The 16,855-nt window shown below is 35.8% G+C and overlaps 2 protein-coding genes and 1 pseudogene across 5 annotated transcripts; 1 reads left to right on the top strand and 2 right to left on the bottom strand.

Moving 5' to 3' along the window:
• Positions 1–947: 947 nt before the first annotated feature.
• On the bottom strand, positions 948–5,319 carry LOC120337561 (uncharacterized). Of its 4 annotated transcripts, none has more exons than XM_078116969.1 (4): positions 4,669–5,319; positions 4,171–4,374; positions 3,970–4,057; positions 948–3,406 (listed from the first exon to the last, which is right to left on the bottom strand). In XM_078116969.1, the coding sequence occupies exons 1-4, from the start codon at positions 4,679–4,681 to the stop codon at positions 3,352–3,354; spliced, it is 360 nt and encodes a 119-aa protein (XP_077973095.1). In that variant the 5' UTR covers positions 4,682–5,319; the 3' UTR covers positions 948–3,351. The 4 variants fall into 4 exon arrangements, with proteins under 4 accessions (XP_077973095.1, XP_077973096.1, XP_077973093.1 ...); XM_078116970.1 differs by having other exon boundaries at positions 4,171–4,272; XM_078116967.1 differs by having other exon boundaries at positions 965–3,406; positions 3,970–4,059.
• Positions 5,320–7,196: 1,877 nt separating this feature from the next.
• On the top strand, positions 7,197–11,510 carry LOC144428162 (uncharacterized). The gene is made up of 5 exons (XM_078117008.1): positions 7,197–7,309; positions 7,774–7,842; positions 8,486–8,632; positions 9,130–9,243; positions 9,703–11,510. Exons 1-5 carry the CDS (start codon positions 7,259–7,261, stop codon positions 9,862–9,864), a joined length of 543 nt encoding a protein of 180 aa, XP_077973134.1. The 5' UTR covers positions 7,197–7,258; the 3' UTR covers positions 9,865–11,510.
• A 3,291-nt stretch (positions 11,511–14,801) lies between these two features.
• Positions 14,802–16,072, bottom strand: LOC144428027 (uncharacterized; annotated as a pseudogene).
• Positions 16,073–16,855: the final 783 nt, after the last annotated feature.

The raw sequence follows: 16,855 nt of genomic DNA, 5'->3' as shown, positions 1-16,855 counted from the left end.
GGTGCCCGCCATCTTGATTCATATACTACGGAATCATGGGTCCTCATGCTGCAAGGTTTTGGATGTTTCTGACTGAGAATGTTATTTTTGATTTTATGGCCAATGGGCGTCTTATAGGCTAATCGGGGTGATTATATATGGGATATTTGTACTGATTTATACTACTGCTAAAGAGGTCAATGAGGTTATTGCGATTTAAAGTTCAAACTACTACTATAAGTTTATTATATACAATTTTATTATTCTAAGCTATACATCAGTCTCTATTTGTTTTTATGTCATGTGTGAGGTACCTGCAGAGGTAATTTGTTTACCCAAATATAATAACCGTTCGTGATGCCGTCTTTGATTATTGGAATTTTATATGTGACGTAATAAGGGTATTTTGTTGTTCGTACTGTTCAGTTTACAACACACCACAAAGAATCAAACATCCTGTGCTGATAGTGCTTGTCTTTTCGGAGTGCAACCTTGGTCGCCGGGACTATTTGGTATTGGCCTATCCGTACACCCTATGTGGACAGAGTCTCGCTCCACAATTAATTCATAAACAAGGCTCTGTGCCAACAGTTACCATCAAAGCAGAAGCAGGAAACATCAATCTGATATCAATTTGTGGGATACAATTTTTGCTAAAACTGCAAAGATGTTTTTGGCAGAAATTTTTTAGAAGATGCATATAATATACCTCGAGAGAGTAAAATAATACCGGTGGATAGAAGGGGATTTTCAAGGGAGATTAAAGATTTGAATACAAATACATTTTATTTGGCTTTGAACAGATCGAATTTGCAATCGAAGAGTCGAAAATAAAATAAAAAGGGAGGAGGCTCTTCTTTATCACTGCTCTGCTGACTGCTCACCAGATAGCTGAAATGCAATCACGGAATCACCACACAAAGCGCAATTTTCTATTTTGACGACGTCACGATCGAGTGATATTTTCACAACAACAAGAATACTAACGATAATTTAACAAAATTATCTGTATAGGTCCTCTTCATGTCCCATAATTACTTCTATATTGATCATCAACTTATATCGTCTGATCTGTGTGATATTGCATGACATGATCAATTCGGTTGATTGATTTTTATTCGCGTCCAGAACGACTAGGATCTACTTATCTCGATAAGAGACTTTCAACTGACTTCTAATAAAAAAAAGAACTATCTTCTTGCAGAAGAATGAATTTACTAATAAGAAATAATATAGAAAAAAGAAAATTATCTATACAATGAAAAACAAATAAAACGAAACACTTTAAATAAACCAGCACATTAAATCTGAAAAAAATAACAAAGCTGTGAGATAAACTACATTTTATGTAAATTAGAGGTAATATAATTAACCCAATGCAATTTTCTTTCTTTAGCAATGATAAATAATTTGTTTGTAATAAAACTTAGGCAGAGGACTAGAAAAAATTGTTTTATCTTTGCATTAACATTTAATACCACTTTTTTGTTCATTGTTTTCTGATATAATGTTCATCAATATTTTACAACTTCATATGTCTTACTTCTGCGGATTTGATGTTGAATTCGGCATAACACGCATGGATAATGCACATGTTCGTGTAGTGTTGCGTGTGGATGAGAATTGATTAATTGGTTCAGTACAGCAAGGCATCACCGTTTGTTTCCAGTCAGTAAATGACAAAGTTACAACAACAAGGTCGATGAATTGTCCTGTGGAGTAGAGAATTGGTCCAACCCAATCATGTTTTACAAATCCGCTAATAAAATTTATTAGAGCTCCGGAAATGACAAACGCTAGCGCTGAAGCAAACGCCCGCTGTAGGACGTGAAGCATATCATTCGTGTTTTTCTTATCATTATTCATCCATTTTGACTCTTTTCGATGGTTATAAAGCGGGTGGGCGAAAAGAAATAGTAGTATGGATTGAAGAAGAATAATTGTGATAAAAAGTGCAATCCATACCATAGTCATAACTTTATCACTATCTACAAGCTTACAGTCATAGTTTACAATCTCATAAATGGGATCAATCATAGAAAATACAATACCGATACCAACATGCCATATAACAATTAACGATAGCGCAGCAGCACTTAGGGTTCGGGTGAAAACATTTGTCAAATCCCGCAGTACTGAGTTATTGTATAACATTCTTTGTCTGAGCCAGAATATAAGATATATAGCAAGGCTCCCAACATTTGCTAGTGCCCCCTTACTTATTTCTCCGATGTAGCAATATCCAGGGATACCTTTATAAGAAAACACTCTAAAACCTGCGCTGGTAACACTTTCAAGAAATATGAATAATGTCATAAAAATTTTAACCACTCTCATTATCTTAGCCAACATTACAGCTTTAGAGTCTCCTTTTCGTGAAGTGAAGTTGATCTCTTTATGAATGAAAACTACGAACAGGTACAATGCACTCGCTGCAACCCCAACAGTTAAAATGATGAAGACGGTCCAATACATCGCTGCGTTTGGTTCATGGGTTGGTGATAATGAAGTTTCGTTTACATTGTAATATGATCTAGTTGCATTTTTATAGAATTGCTCCATCTTCATAAAAATCGCAATAGGTAATACAATTTTCAATTTGAAAGCTTTAGTAGACTTTTTTATTCAAATTGTCCGCACCTTTTTTGTTCGCCTACTTTACATCAAGTTGTGTGAAATGACTGATACTTGTATGCAAGGGGTATATTCCATTGACTAACACAAACAGTCCGTGAACTCGTAATCGAACTAAAAGGAGAAAAATCGAAATAAATTATGGCCTAACCCTAACCTGGTACACACTACGGGAGTGTCAAAAATTGGACGTTAGAATATCTTACTAACTCACGCCTCTAAGCTTTTGAACATGTAAGCTTCTCCAGCAAGTTCATTAATATAAATGCTAAAGTTTCTGTACTTAGAAATCTTTTAGTAAATCACCCTTCACCGTATTATTAATTGAATGTGAATAATAGATTTCTCCTGCGGGGCATGCTCTCATTACCTCATACGTGTAATACAACGAGGTACACAAATAAGAGTAATTAAAATCATCATTACGCGTTGTAAAACTTATTGTGTATATTCGCATTGGATAATATCCACAATGACATTCCAAATTTACTGAAACCACACAAATTAAACCATTGGAAGTACTAATCTTAAAATTTGAACAAACAAGTCGTGAGCTATGAGATGCAATTTCTGTATACAAATTATGGATCAATTTAAATATATATTGTGCGATGTATACAATAAAAAGTTCATAAACAAACATGTTCTGACGATTGACAAGTAAAGATGAAATATTATATAGTAAAGTAATGATGATGTATTGAATAAGCCGACGAATAAATAAGAATTTTCTTGTCGTCATTGTCCCTTTTTCAGTAGGTTCATCAGAATTGGAATAAGAAGTAAAAAAATTCTAAAAATAAATGTTCATTGTCATCGGGCAAATTTTTCATATTATGGCAAGAAATAAAAAAAAAATATATATTTTATAGATTTCTAGCAGCACAGTATTCTTTAACTAATAGTTGGAGGTTATACTTGTTTATTGTTGTAGATTACAGAATTATATTTGCTGAACTCAAGTTAATGAATGAAAGTGCTCATTCATTGCCGTATTGAATTGGATCATTTTGTTAAATTATTGATGTTGGTATTCATCTTGGTATTCTGTATCTTGTTGTTGCAAAAAAACCACTTCGCTCGTCAACTTAGGATCTATTAATTGCTTTGAACTTTTTAGTAGTCAGGTTTTTGTCACCAGAAAGGCTATTTTATTTTTTTTTCTATTTTATTTATTTCAAAAATTTCTGTGGGCTCTATTGGATTCGTTTTTTACTTCGAAGTTTCATGCGGTGATGCCATGAAAATTGGAAATAGCGCACCGTGTGGCATATATTTTAGCTTCAATAATAATCTGTAAAAACAAATGTATACACAGAAAACTAGAAAAATTAATAATTGATTTTATCCACTTACAGGGTCTTTTTGGCTAAAATTGCGTGACAGGCGGTTGAACCATATACATATTGTTCATATTTGCTGTTGTAGATAGCGCAGTTGTAGTCTCTAAATGCAACGTGATTTATTAATGCCCTAACAATGCCATATAAATGGTTCTTATTTATTTGGCAATTTTCAAAGTACTAAAACGAGACAAGACGGAATATACATATTTACCAATTTCGACAGAAGTATTGATCGGCTGCTGACTTGAAATTAGCTTGTCAGTATCTGTAGTTTGCTCAGGTATCGTAGGTGAAATTATGGCAAGAACGACTCCTAAAACGATGATAACTATAAGAATCACAATGATGAAGACGCCGATAGCGATCATTTTCTTTCTACTAATTCGAGTTTCTTCTATCACGGTAACTGTGTTTTCTTAAAAAGACGATTTGAATAAAAAATTTAGTCGGACCCTAGCATTTAGACGTAAAAAGTTCATTTGTTAAACATGCAAAAAGCAAAAGTCCCATACTATTCTTTGGCCTATGTTAATTTTTAATGTAAAACAAACGAGCACATACAATTGATGATATTAGGAACGTCTGGTCAGAAAGTACATTGTCAATAAACAAAACAGTCAGCATCCTGTACTAACATATATGAAATTGATATAACTCATTTTCTATTCTACGCCAAATAAATATATACATATACGTTATATTATCTTACCTAAATCTGACATATTCTCTTCCAAATTTTTTGATTTGAATTATGAAATACCTGTTTTTTCTAAATAGTGTTTTTGTTAAATTTTCTACTCAGATTACAGATACTAATACCAATATAAGCCAGTATTGTCATAACTTGATACATTAATGACTTCCCATGATCAAATATATATTTATAGTTGTATAAAACTTCCTGTAAATTAATCATCGGACGAAACATAAGCATGTTCATCGATATGAGAAAACTTCTTGTTCTTCAATATTTGAAGTATAAATACTGATACATGGTTCGAATATTTAAGTCATTTACCTCCATGATTAGAAAACATATTATTAGTACTCTATAGCAGGGGTGCACAACACAAATGAGGACATGTGCCAAATTTTTCAAATAATCTTGTCGCGTGCCACGCACAATCGTTGGTATTGTAAATTAACTCCCGTAAAACGAACAAATTCCAATAATAATACATAATAACGAATATCTATTTATTGAACCAGTTTAATGTCCTGAAAAACTGCTGATTTTGATATAAACGTGATATTTTAATGTATATCATAAATAAATTTTTTTTTTCAAAACCTTCCGCGTGCCACGTTTGAGCGTATGGCGTGCCAAATTTGGCACGCGTGCCCCGTGTTGTGCACCCCTGGACTAGAGAACCCCGTATCTTCAAAATTAAAAAGAAGCCTAACGTAATAAATTAATATTTAATACACAAATGTAATGTTTTTGAATTCATTCAAACTCAAGCGTTGTTATAAATCAGGGTGGTCCAAACCCAGGCCCGCGGGCCACATGTGGCCCACCGCTTCATTATATACGGCCCGCGTCGCATTCGGAGAGTATCGAGTTTCGTGTTGTTTTGTCATAAAATTAATCAGAAAAATCTTTTGGCATATTGTTACATCACTAATGTCACTGAATTGATTAGTGTTATGGCTAGCTGACGTAACTAGCGAAGTTAAATAATGTGCTGGGCAGTCTAAATTGGTATCTTGCTTTCCAATGTTTTGGTCGAGAATATATGCTAACAATATAGGCATCATAGAAAACAAAAAATCGAATGCGGATTCTATTAGCCTAGGTTAGGAATGCCTGGTAACTATGTGTTTGTAAAACTAAACGTTTGTTTTTATTGCACTTTACATATTCTCGGCACTATTGTGGCCCGCGAAGAATGCAAATATAATTTTGTGGCCGCCGGAGCCGACAACCATGGACCACCCTGTAATATAAATATATACAGCTTAAGTTACGATTTTTACAAAATGGGAGAGTTCCCTTTAAAATATTTATTTTTTTTATATCGAATATCATTATCAATACAATTGTACTTTTATATTAATAACCAATCGCTATTTGTAAGCACCGTCTTCGTGATATGAGTCTCGTTACCTCAATCGATTTGATTATGGGTCGAGTATGAATAGTAAAGTTACGATAAGGGCACCTTTGGGAAGACATTTATTATTACCAAGCTACGCACATTATCGGATCGTATTCACATATCACCCATACGCTGTTTTTGTTGCCACTGGAATTCTTCGGCACGACAGGGTATTGGTTACAATTTATGCGATGGAGTGTTATGCGCTTTTTCTTTGTAACGTTTGTAATCAGGTTGCGATTCAAAATTCGAGAAATGAAACCTATTATATTATGCTGCTTTACTTAGAGCATTTAGTTCCACCAGGATACCTTACAGGTTGTGAGGCAGACATTTAAATATCGCCTTTATTTTGCAGTAAATTTAGATGAGAGCATTGCGGTATTTTCAGATTTAGGAAGCTTAGATTACTGAGAAACATATATAATTAATAACGTGGCGGAATGCGAAGTTTTATTGTGCTCAAAATTTTGAATAAATAGAAACTTTTTTATCGATCGATAAAAGTTGGTACAATTACAGGCTAATTGATCCCTGTTTCTACACGGCCCCAACGCTTTCCTTTTTTTGACGAATATTTTGTAAAAAATCAGATTTTATTGGTGGGAATTATTAGCATATTTTATAAAGCGGCTTCACACTTCAAACAAAGCTTTACGAAAGCAGCCACGATCACGTAAGGTGCTATTATTTTTTAACTTCTTTCGGCTCACACCGTGTGCAAGTCGATGGCATGGGACTCAAATATATTTTAAAAGTTTGCCACCTGAATATCCAACTTACGGTATACATTGGATCCCGTTGTACCAGGTCAGGGTTTGGCCATAATTTTATCCCGATTGACCTTATTTTAGTTGCATTATGAGACTGTCTGTGTTTGCCAAGTGAATACACCCCCTGCTCATGGGCTTCCGTCTTTTTACACAACTTGATGTAAAGTAGGTGAACAAAACTAGTTACCTCCATATTGGCAAACGTCTTGAGTGCCATTTTGAAAACTGCAACGACAAGTCTGCTTTACGTTTGTATTCAAAATATTTAAAAATTTAAAGTTAGTTCTTAAATAAATAATGCCATCTGGATCATATGATTCTAAACTAAGTATATCAAAAATATTGATTGACTATCCCTTGTTTATTAAAGTTGAACATCTTGAATAAATAATTGGGAATTAAATATAAGTCTTAATTAATATATATTATGTCTGAAGTACCAAGCGGCGCCCAAGCTTCCGATGGAACAGCCCCTTGTGTAAGTTTCTAAATTATATTTCTTTCTCGACCATAAATTGGGTCTACCTCGTTTCACAGAAATTACTGTTTACCCGGCCTTGCTTGGTTAATTGCGTAGTATGTGGACCAAGATGGCGGACACAGGGACGTAGTATGTGTACCAGGTTGAAATTTTTATTTGCCAAGTTAGATCGAAACAGCTAGCGCGTTTCAAGCTACGAAAATTTACTATGTGCGATACAGAGAGATGATTTCAATTTTTTTCCGACCCCCAAAACAACCCCCTGGCTACGCTCCTGGGTCCGTTCGTAGCCATACTTGATAATTTGGGAAAACTAAGTTATTCTGTTAAGTTTTTTATCTATGATAACCTGAAAAATAAACTAAATGGCAAGTCTTTCACCTGGAATCTAAAATCTATCCTATGCAGTTCAAGCCATGGGTTGTGCATTCTAATATAACAGAGGTGTTCTATTTTCCAAGGCTGGAATAAAACATCTCATGGAAAAGCATCAAGACAAAGTGAGAGAAATACAGGAGAAATGCGGCGAGGTCATGATGTATTTTCAATTATTTTCTAGAAATAATTACATTCTGTCTCTAAGTTGACGGTGTAATAATTAGATGAGAATGCCTTCATGGCGAGTCGCAGTTCTTACCACTCCATGGCAGCTCCTGCCACTAACGAACCGCGGCGTTCCAACTTAACTAATATTTGTCACCATCAGGGGCAGCCCTGCCATTACAGCCGACATGCCTTTGTTACAGCATCTTGTCATTGGTTTGTGGCAGCTTAAAAGTCAGTCGCCGTGGTTTGGCCATGGCGGCCATGGTTTGGAAATCCCGCCATGGTTTTGCGACAGCTTCAGACGCCACAAAATAATTAAAATTGGGCTTGGTCATGGCTGTCTCTACCTTGCGATGCCATTATGAACGTATAAAATCAAGCGTTTTCAGGAGTATAGATATTTTCAAAGTCAAATACTTCTATTATGATGTTATTAAAGTACCTGAAGGTGCGGTGGTGTGGCTCATCGTGCTAAGTGTTAGGAATATGCTCGCCTCTTCATCTCTTTACTCTGCGTGGGTTCGCAGGTTCGAATCACCAGTCTCTTTCAGCTTTAGAGGCAAACACTATTTCATCTTCATAATTCTGCCTTGCATCAATTTCAAAATTTGGATCTTTTCCATTTAGGATGAGATTAAATCACTCCGCAAGAGCTTCGAAAGTGATTCTAAGAACAAGGAAGACATGAAAAAGAAGATCGAGGACTTAGGAAGCAAGAATTTGCCCAAGGAGGACCTGATGGCTGAATTGATGGAGTTGATAAAACAGTTTCCGGTATTTACTACTGCTTTAAGTTACTCCCGAAGTATGTGAATCAAAATGAGGGACACCGGAACGTAGTTTGTGTACCAGCTTAGTGTTAGGTTCAATTTTAATCCAATTGTTCTGATTTTGGTTCTATTACGAGTTCGAGGACTAGCCAAGTGACTCGCGTAGTATTTGTCCTGAAATGATGGCTTAACTCTAACCTGGTACAGATGCTACGTTCCTGTGTCCGCCATCTTGGTTCACATACTACCGGAGTACCAAAATTAGTATTTAATATCTGGGCGAACCATTATTCCTGTACCCGGTTTCCCGTAGTATGTGTACCAAGATGGTGCACAACCTGAACATAGTATGTGTACCAGCCCAGGGTTATCAGGTTGTGCGACATCTTGGTGCACATCCACCTGAGCGCCCTGTATCCATTCTAGTGGTTCGGGAGCAGTTTTTAGCTTCATTTTTCTCATTGTCTAATAATTTTCATACTCATTTCTCACTTCCTACAGAAAAATACAAATTTTTGTAACAAACTGGAAACCATGTTAGAAAAGGCTGGAGTGGAAATGGAAGATGTGACTAAAGCAGCAGCGGAATTGTGGGGAATCGAAGGTTCAGATCTCGTGAGTTGAGTTTCAAGTATTTCATCTTTTCTTATCATACATATCCATCTTTGTCGATATTTGCTTGTTTTACTTTGACAGAAGACCCAATTGACATTTTTATTAAATAATTGGATGTAATAGTTGGTGATGACAGTTCGGTACTCTTGAAGTATGTGAATCAAGATGGCGGACACCGGAACGTAGGCCACAATTCTATTCCAATTTTCCTTATTACAAGTTCGGACACAGGCCAAGTTACTCCCGTTGCATTTGTACCTGAAATTATGGCCTAACCCTAACCTGGTGCACATACTACATTCCGGTGTCCGCCATCTTGGTTCACATACTTCGGGAGTACCGTCAGCTCATCTATTTCAAGGTTCGGTTGAATTCTTATCATAAGTCGACAACTAAAAGTACTCTTTCATTCTCAATTTCAAAACTACGGTAATTAAAACCCAGCATTTTGTGTTACAGGATTGGGTCCTGCCATTGATAATCATGATTGTAGCTTGTGGATGTGTGGATATTATATCGCCTTTTCCATTCCTGGTTGAAGCAATTGGTGTTGTGATTGCCATTGTTGGAAATTTTCTGGTAGATGAAGTTGAGTCTGGATTGGCTGATAAACTCAACTGATTTTAATCGTGTTTATTAGGCGCTCCCGGAACATAGCATGTGTACCAGGTTAGGGTATTTGTACTCGAAATTATGGCCTAAACCTAACCTGGTACACATACAATGTTCCGATGTACCCATAGTTTAGTTTGATCAAAAAGCGAATTGTAAATTTATCTCTTTTCACTTTTCCAAGTAATTATCAAAACCATAAATCTACTGCAAACAAATACTAATCCCTGTAAAGCAGGGGCTCCCAAACCGCGGCCCGCTGGCCAAATCCGGCCCGCGTAACGATTTAAAATGGCCCGCCGAGCTTAAGTGGAATTGTGAAACAGATTTTGTTTCTACCTTTTCGCCAATCGTTATGTCATTATCGCAGTTTAAGCTCGTGTTTATTATAGCAATTCGATTATACCAATATATCAGTTATACGTACCGGTATTAGGAATACATAGGGCAGTAATTTAGTTTTCAGTCATGTGAGAAAGGTTTGAGATGACAAACAAAAACATAAACTAGACTTGTATTTCTGTATTGAAAGGAATCAAATTTCAGAGATGTGTCCAATTTTCCAACGAACTATGCCAGTTCTGTGGCAATGTGACATAGAGCGCCATTATGAGTCAAACAAACATGTTTCTTTCGGCCCGCGAACATCCTTCCTATTCTAATTTTGGCCCGCGGTCAATAAAGTTTGGGAACCCCTGCTGTAAAGTAATAAATGCATTTATAGCAATTCATTTTCCATACATTTATATCAATGATAACTTTGAACATTAGAGACTCTTGAACGCACTGTAACAAATTTATCAGCACAAATAAATTGACAGGCGGCTCAATGTGCGTCAGTATTTGCTTTCAATTCTTTTTATCAATATTCTATCTACTTTTAGTATTGGCGAATTTGCTCTGAAAAATTTAAATAAAAAAAAATGCTCAAATTCGATTTTAGTTGCGCCAATGATTTGGTTTCGGCGAGGATAAGCTCTTATCCTTATGTGTGTTAGTGTGCAGCAAAACTCTTAAATCACTTAGGTCGATTTGAGTTGACGTTGATTTCGCCTGAGAATATCGATATATATCGATCGATATAACCAAGTGAAATCATTATGAATCTTGTCTCCTCCACCGCCAAGTATCAAAACTGTTTCCCAGACTGTTTAATATGCTATCAGGAGTCTGTCAAAACTAATTTGACTTTTATATATATTTCAATTCTGCCTATTACAGGGATGCCCAAAACCAATTAATTCACTATTTTGAAAAATTATTCCTGAATATGTAATATCAAATATTCTAAATTCCAGCAGCATTTCTCCATTAATCCTTGTTAAAAATTGAATATTATTACAATGTTGAAACTTGAAGATAAACATTGTTCATTTGATTGCGCAACCTCTACAATTATCAGAAATGAATTATATGCCGAGCAATTACAAATTTCTGAATAAAAACTTTTTAAATCATTCTCAAAGCCAAGGATTACTCATGTCGAAGACCACCAATTTCAACAGCATTTAAATATTTGGTTCGGTTTAGTCATCTCAATGTTCATACTATATGTGTATTTTTTTCTGTAATTTCAATTTTAAATCAATATTAGTTATTAACTATATCAATTTTATTGTAACTGATTGGTAGCTAATAAATTGTAACAAGCCTAATATATGATATATTTTTCTGGCATCATATAAGAGAGAAAGACTAGGAACAAGTATAGCTTAACAGTCTGACAGGGAGGTTTGAGAAAAGTTTTTTTTTTTTTTTGGGGGGGGGGGCTTAGCGAAACCAACACTATTGCGAGAGGGGCTTCAGTCGCTTGGCAGGGCTGAAGGAACTATGCCCTGAGAAAGAGTCTGACCAAGATCTTTATTCTTTTGCATTTTTGGTACGACTGTAAAATGGGTGATACTTCATTGTGAAATACGGACTGTTGCACATTGAAATGAGTTGACCTGTAAATGATGGATTAGCCATATCATAAACAGTGGTCTCGACTGGTTAGCAGTTTAGAGAGCTAGATGACTTATTCAAGCCTTTTGCTTACCTAAGATTGTGACTTTTGTTATGTCCTACCCACGACACGACATCACTGTAAACTCGACAATAATTAGAAATATTTATCGCGAAATGCAGCCCATAATACTGTATTATTTCTTTGTGTATCATAAATACCAAAATATAAACGAAGCAAAGACAGAGGCACGCCGTAAAGCTTTGAATGAAGTTTAGAAAGGGCACGCATCATGTATCTTTAAAATATTTTTCGTAATTATCTACACTGCAAGTGAAAAACTGCGTGAGAATGTCACTACGAGTATCAACAGCGAACGCGAAGAACTCTTATCGGCTCATTGTGACGTTTGAAACACCACTATCCTTGTACCTATCGAGGAAGACATGTCAAAATCCCAGAATTAAATTAAATGCTGGGCATTAATATTTATTTACGGTTTATCGTCTTAAAAATTAATATAAAATTGTAGCGAGTCGCTCTGACATCAATGGGTTACCATTATGAGTCCACGGATATTTGTCTCCATTTCCTTATCTTGAGAACTCGCAGCTTTGAATATTTTTTTTTGTCTATGCATCAGTCACGTAGCTACCGATAGGGGTTGGTGCAAACGAATTTTAGTAGCGTCTGATCCATCTATGTTATACAAATATATATATTTAGCATCTGGTATTTCAGTAATCGCAAATTTGCTTAGAGACGATTCTTTTCTATGAAAACCATTACCAGTATAGCAGAGCCGTTTTATCAGCGATCAGATCGACGTCATCAGAACTTTGGCTGAGTAGGTCATAACTTAAAAATAGAGGAGGTTATATTGTATCGACTAGACGCAGGGGTGCACAACACAAATGAGGACATGTGCCAAATTTTTCAAATAATCTTGTCGCGTGCCACGCACAATCGTTGGTATTGTAAATTAACTCCCGTAAAACGAACAAATTCCAATAATAATACATAATAACGAATATCTATTTATTGAAACAGTTTAATGTCCTGAAAAACTGCTGATTTTGATATAAACGTGATATTTTAATGTATATAATAAATAAGTTTTTTTTCTCAAAACCTTCCGCGTGCCACGTTTGAGCGTATGGCGTGCCAAATTTGGCACGTGTGCCCCGTGTTGTGCACCCCTGCTCTATAGGATCGGCCTGGTCATAAAGGGGTGCCCTGTGTCGTAATTTGGGATTATGGCTGGATTAAATGTATTTTGGGGGGTCAATAGTATTCCATAGTGGTCTACATGTGAACAAAACCAATTTCAAAACTCAAAATTTTTGAGTTTAAATTATCCATGCTTGATCCGAGTGTTCTTAATTACGGTGAGGTCATCATATTTTTTATGTATAATTTTTATTTTGCTACAAGGTCAATTTTATTGGTATGAAATTTTCAAAGCTTAAAAATAAACAAAGAATCTGTTGTTAGTTGAAAACGAAGTATTTTGAACGCGCGAGCAACGTTCTCCGGCTCATAATAAACAAACAAAGATACCAGACAGCACGCGATCAAATGCTCTTCGATAGAACGAATATCACTTCACTTCAAAATCCCACTCTTATTTTATTTTGAAGGTGACTTAAAGGTCGTCCAAGGAGAACTCTTTCTCTCGCATATCAATCACGTGTTGACCCCAGCGTTAAAAGTGAGAAACTTTTTCTCGAATTTTTTTGAAATTTCTCTCTTCTTACCGGCGTATGGTCGGACGCATTCGCGCTACGTAATTTGGACGCGTTTTTATTGGAAAACGACGAAAATAAGCTTTTTAAAGATATATTGGAAAATGTACTAGCGTGTTTGATTAACTATTTATGTCATATTATAAAAGGGGTATAAAAAGTCGATTGGGACCAACGTATATAAAGGGTTGTTATGTAAAAATGTAATTTTCAGCAAGTTTCTGAAAATATTTCGAATAGCCATGACAAATTATGCTCTCTACATCATACAGCTATGACTTGAATAATAAAAAGAGTCGAAATGGAATCAAAGTGGTATTTCAAATCGGATATCTCTGTTTATCCATTTATTTCAATGTCTTCAGCACAATGGGTATTTCATCATAATTTCTGAAGCAATGTAACTGACCGTCTAAGGCAGAAGTGGGCAACTTTTCTAGTCGGTGGGCCGGATTATAACATGAATAGTATTCAATATATTAATCACATATTTATTCCCTAATGCAAGAAAGTAAATTATAAATCGCGTTTAAAGTAAAGTTTAAACTTCACAAAAAAAGAGACCAAATAACACATAATGAATTTATCAAATGTACTAAAAGTGTAATAATGTAATATCATAATGTACTTATGTATAGTCTGCGGGCCGGTCGAAATCTCGTCGCGGGCCGGACCCGGCCCGCGGGTCGTATGTTGCCCACCCCTGGTCTAAGGCATGTTCATCAACGTATTCAACCACTGCTTTTATCTTTTTTGCATCATGTACCAACTCAACAAATCCAAGAGACACATTTCAACAGTATATATATATGCTTTTACAAGAATGTTACAAATGACAAACTAATTGGTTTGCCATTCAAGATCAAGGAGACAGTAAATTTTAGTAATCAAGCGGTTTTATCAACTAAATTATATTGGTAATGTCAATTACGTTAAAATTTTAGTTGTGAATAATTTTGACTAAATTTGAGAAAAGGAAGTTTTGAAATGATGCCGAATCTCAATAGTTAAAATAGCACTGGCCGACAAAATTTTTTTTTTTATTCATGGTGCCTAAGATGTTTTAAACGTTTTTAGCAGGGCGCTGATTCCAGAAATGCTGTTACTTTTTCTCTATCAGATCTAGTTTTTCTTCTATGGTATATCCCTCTATACAGGATGCCGATAGCTACAATTAGGATAGACAAATTGAAGAAACAACATTTGTCTGTAATTTTATTGAACATATTCATGGAATCTCACCAAAATATTGACAATTAAAGCTGGAAGTTGTAATAGATGTCATTAACTATAAATTGACGTTTTAATGATTTCCTAGAATTGAAGGCCCCGGCATCATCGCGCTTGATAGACCAACAGTAGTCTGCAAGCATGGTTGAATCCCAACAACCTTGATAGCGAACTTCTATGTCGCTGATATCTTGATGGAAGCGCTCCCATTGCTTATTGCTCACATCACCTAGATTTTCTGGAAAACGGGCAAGATGGCTGTTCAAAAAATGTCACTTGCTGCTCATATTTGCACCACAGTTGACGAAGACGAAGTAGTATTTCAACAAGCACTTTGTAGTTGGGCGCCTTTGTTTTTCCCCAAAATAATTTTACTACATTTGTACATCCATCAAAATTTTCAGCTCCTAATTTTTCTGTGGTTAGACCTGAATATTTCCTGCAAATTTATTTGAAACCGTTGCCATCTTTTTCAAGAGCTGTTTCATGATGCCAAGCTTTATGTGAAGAAGAGGAAACACAATTTTTGAACGGTCGACCAAAGTAGGACCCAAAACATTGAGAGGGCCAGGAATCAACTCACTGCGCACAGGCCAATCTTTTTCTATTCAATGCTGTGTTCTTGCCCCGCAGTCCCACAGACACAAGAAGCAAGGAAATTTTGTGTAGCCACCTTGTAGACCAAGGAGAAATCCAATCATTTTCAAATCGACACATATGATCCATTGGTGTTGTCTGTATGAAATTTTTGTGAGGATCATGCTGTTGGACACCAAGGTGCCGCAGCAGGCCGGTAACGTTGTTGCAATATTCTATGTCTTTTTCCTGAGTGAAATATGACAAGAATTCAATATGGCGTTTTCTATAGAATGTTATGAGAGTTTCCGGCTGAAGTAGATTTTTTTTATTGAGTCTTGAAGCTAGAAGTTCAGAAGATTCTTTGGAAAGGTTGAGATCTCTAGTCAGATTATTAAGTTCCTCTTGAGAAAAAAGCTGTGGCAGTGAAGAAGGAAAACCGATATCTGAAACAGTGCCTCCACTACTATCAGTGGAAAAAACGAAGGTTAGGTCTTCTTCACAGCCAGACAATTCCAATTTGGGCAAGCCTTCAAACACTGGAACAGGAATTTCATTGCATTGTTGAATTGGCCTAATTGCAGACTCGAGGTTTGGATAAACCAACGATTTTCTGTTCTTTCTATTGATTCCCTTAGTGTTTACTGCACAGAAGTAGCAGTCATCAAAATGATTTTTCGGAGCCCGCCAGACCATTGGAATACCAAAGCTGAGTGACTTTCTATCCTTTTTTGTCCACTATCGAAGATGTTCAACACATTGCTTACATACAATATGGGGTGCCCATACTTATCTTGATCACCCAACATTATTCTGAAGTAGGCAAAATAAGCACACCTCACAAATTTACTGAACCCTTTCCTGTAGAATTGCAATGTATATTCTCCGCAAATATAGCAAAATACATTTGGACTGTTTAAACAATGTCGACTGAGAAAAGATGTAGCCATTCTTAATTTTTGCTCCAAAAATCTGCAACTCAAGCAAAACAACGCAGATTATTCATTTCCTGTCTGACTTAACAAAATATACCGCAATCGGCAGGCTTATTTGCTACACAGTGTCCACTTTTTATCAACTACGTATCTTTTTATATAGTAAATTTGACTTTTATTTTGACTTTTAAGGTGTGTGATATCATAATCCTTTGGAATACATCACAATAAAAACCTATACTTGCAATTATAACGCTAAAATGCATGTAGAAATCCCCTAATTTTAAAGTAAAAAAGGGGCGCTTGGGTAGAATGTGCACCAAGATGGCGCACAACCTGAACATAGTATGTTTACCAGGTGAAGATTCAGGTTGTGCGTCATCTTGTCGCACGCAAAACCTAAGCACCACAAAGGTATAAAATAGCAAATATTTCAACAATTTGACCTGATGAGAAAAAAACTAGTATGATTTTCGTACTCAGCACCCCTAAATTAACCTAAATCAGCTTAGAAACCTTGAGCACCAAAAAATGTGTTGGCCAGTGTAGCTGATAAATTGAAGAGATGG

The sequence above is a fragment of the Styela clava genome, chromosome 10 (assembly GCF_964204865.1).
Source record: "Styela clava chromosome 10, kaStyClav1.hap1.2, whole genome shotgun sequence".
Classification (NCBI taxonomy): domain Eukaryota; kingdom Metazoa; phylum Chordata; class Ascidiacea; order Stolidobranchia; family Styelidae; genus Styela; species Styela clava.
Note: the sequence above shows the minus strand (reverse complement) of the source record. Positions and strands in the feature narration are given on the sequence as shown.

Bases quoted from the DNA above. Each gene is read 5' to 3' on its own strand.
- LOC120337561 (XM_078116967.1), bottom strand. From the start codon at position 2,547: ATGAAGATGGAGCAATTCTATAAAAATGCAACTAGATCATATTACAAT.
- LOC144428162 (XM_078117008.1), top strand. From the start codon at position 7,259: ATGTCTGAAGTACCAAGCGGCGCCCAAGCTTCCGATGGAACAGCCCCT. The intron at 7,843-8,485 runs GTCATGATGTAT...TTTTCCATTTAG, and splicing joins TACAGGAGAAATGCGGCGAG to GATGAGATTAAATCACTCCG. The intron at 8,633-9,129 runs GTATTTACTACT...CACTTCCTACAG, and splicing joins AGTTGATAAAACAGTTTCCG to AAAAATACAAATTTTTGTAA.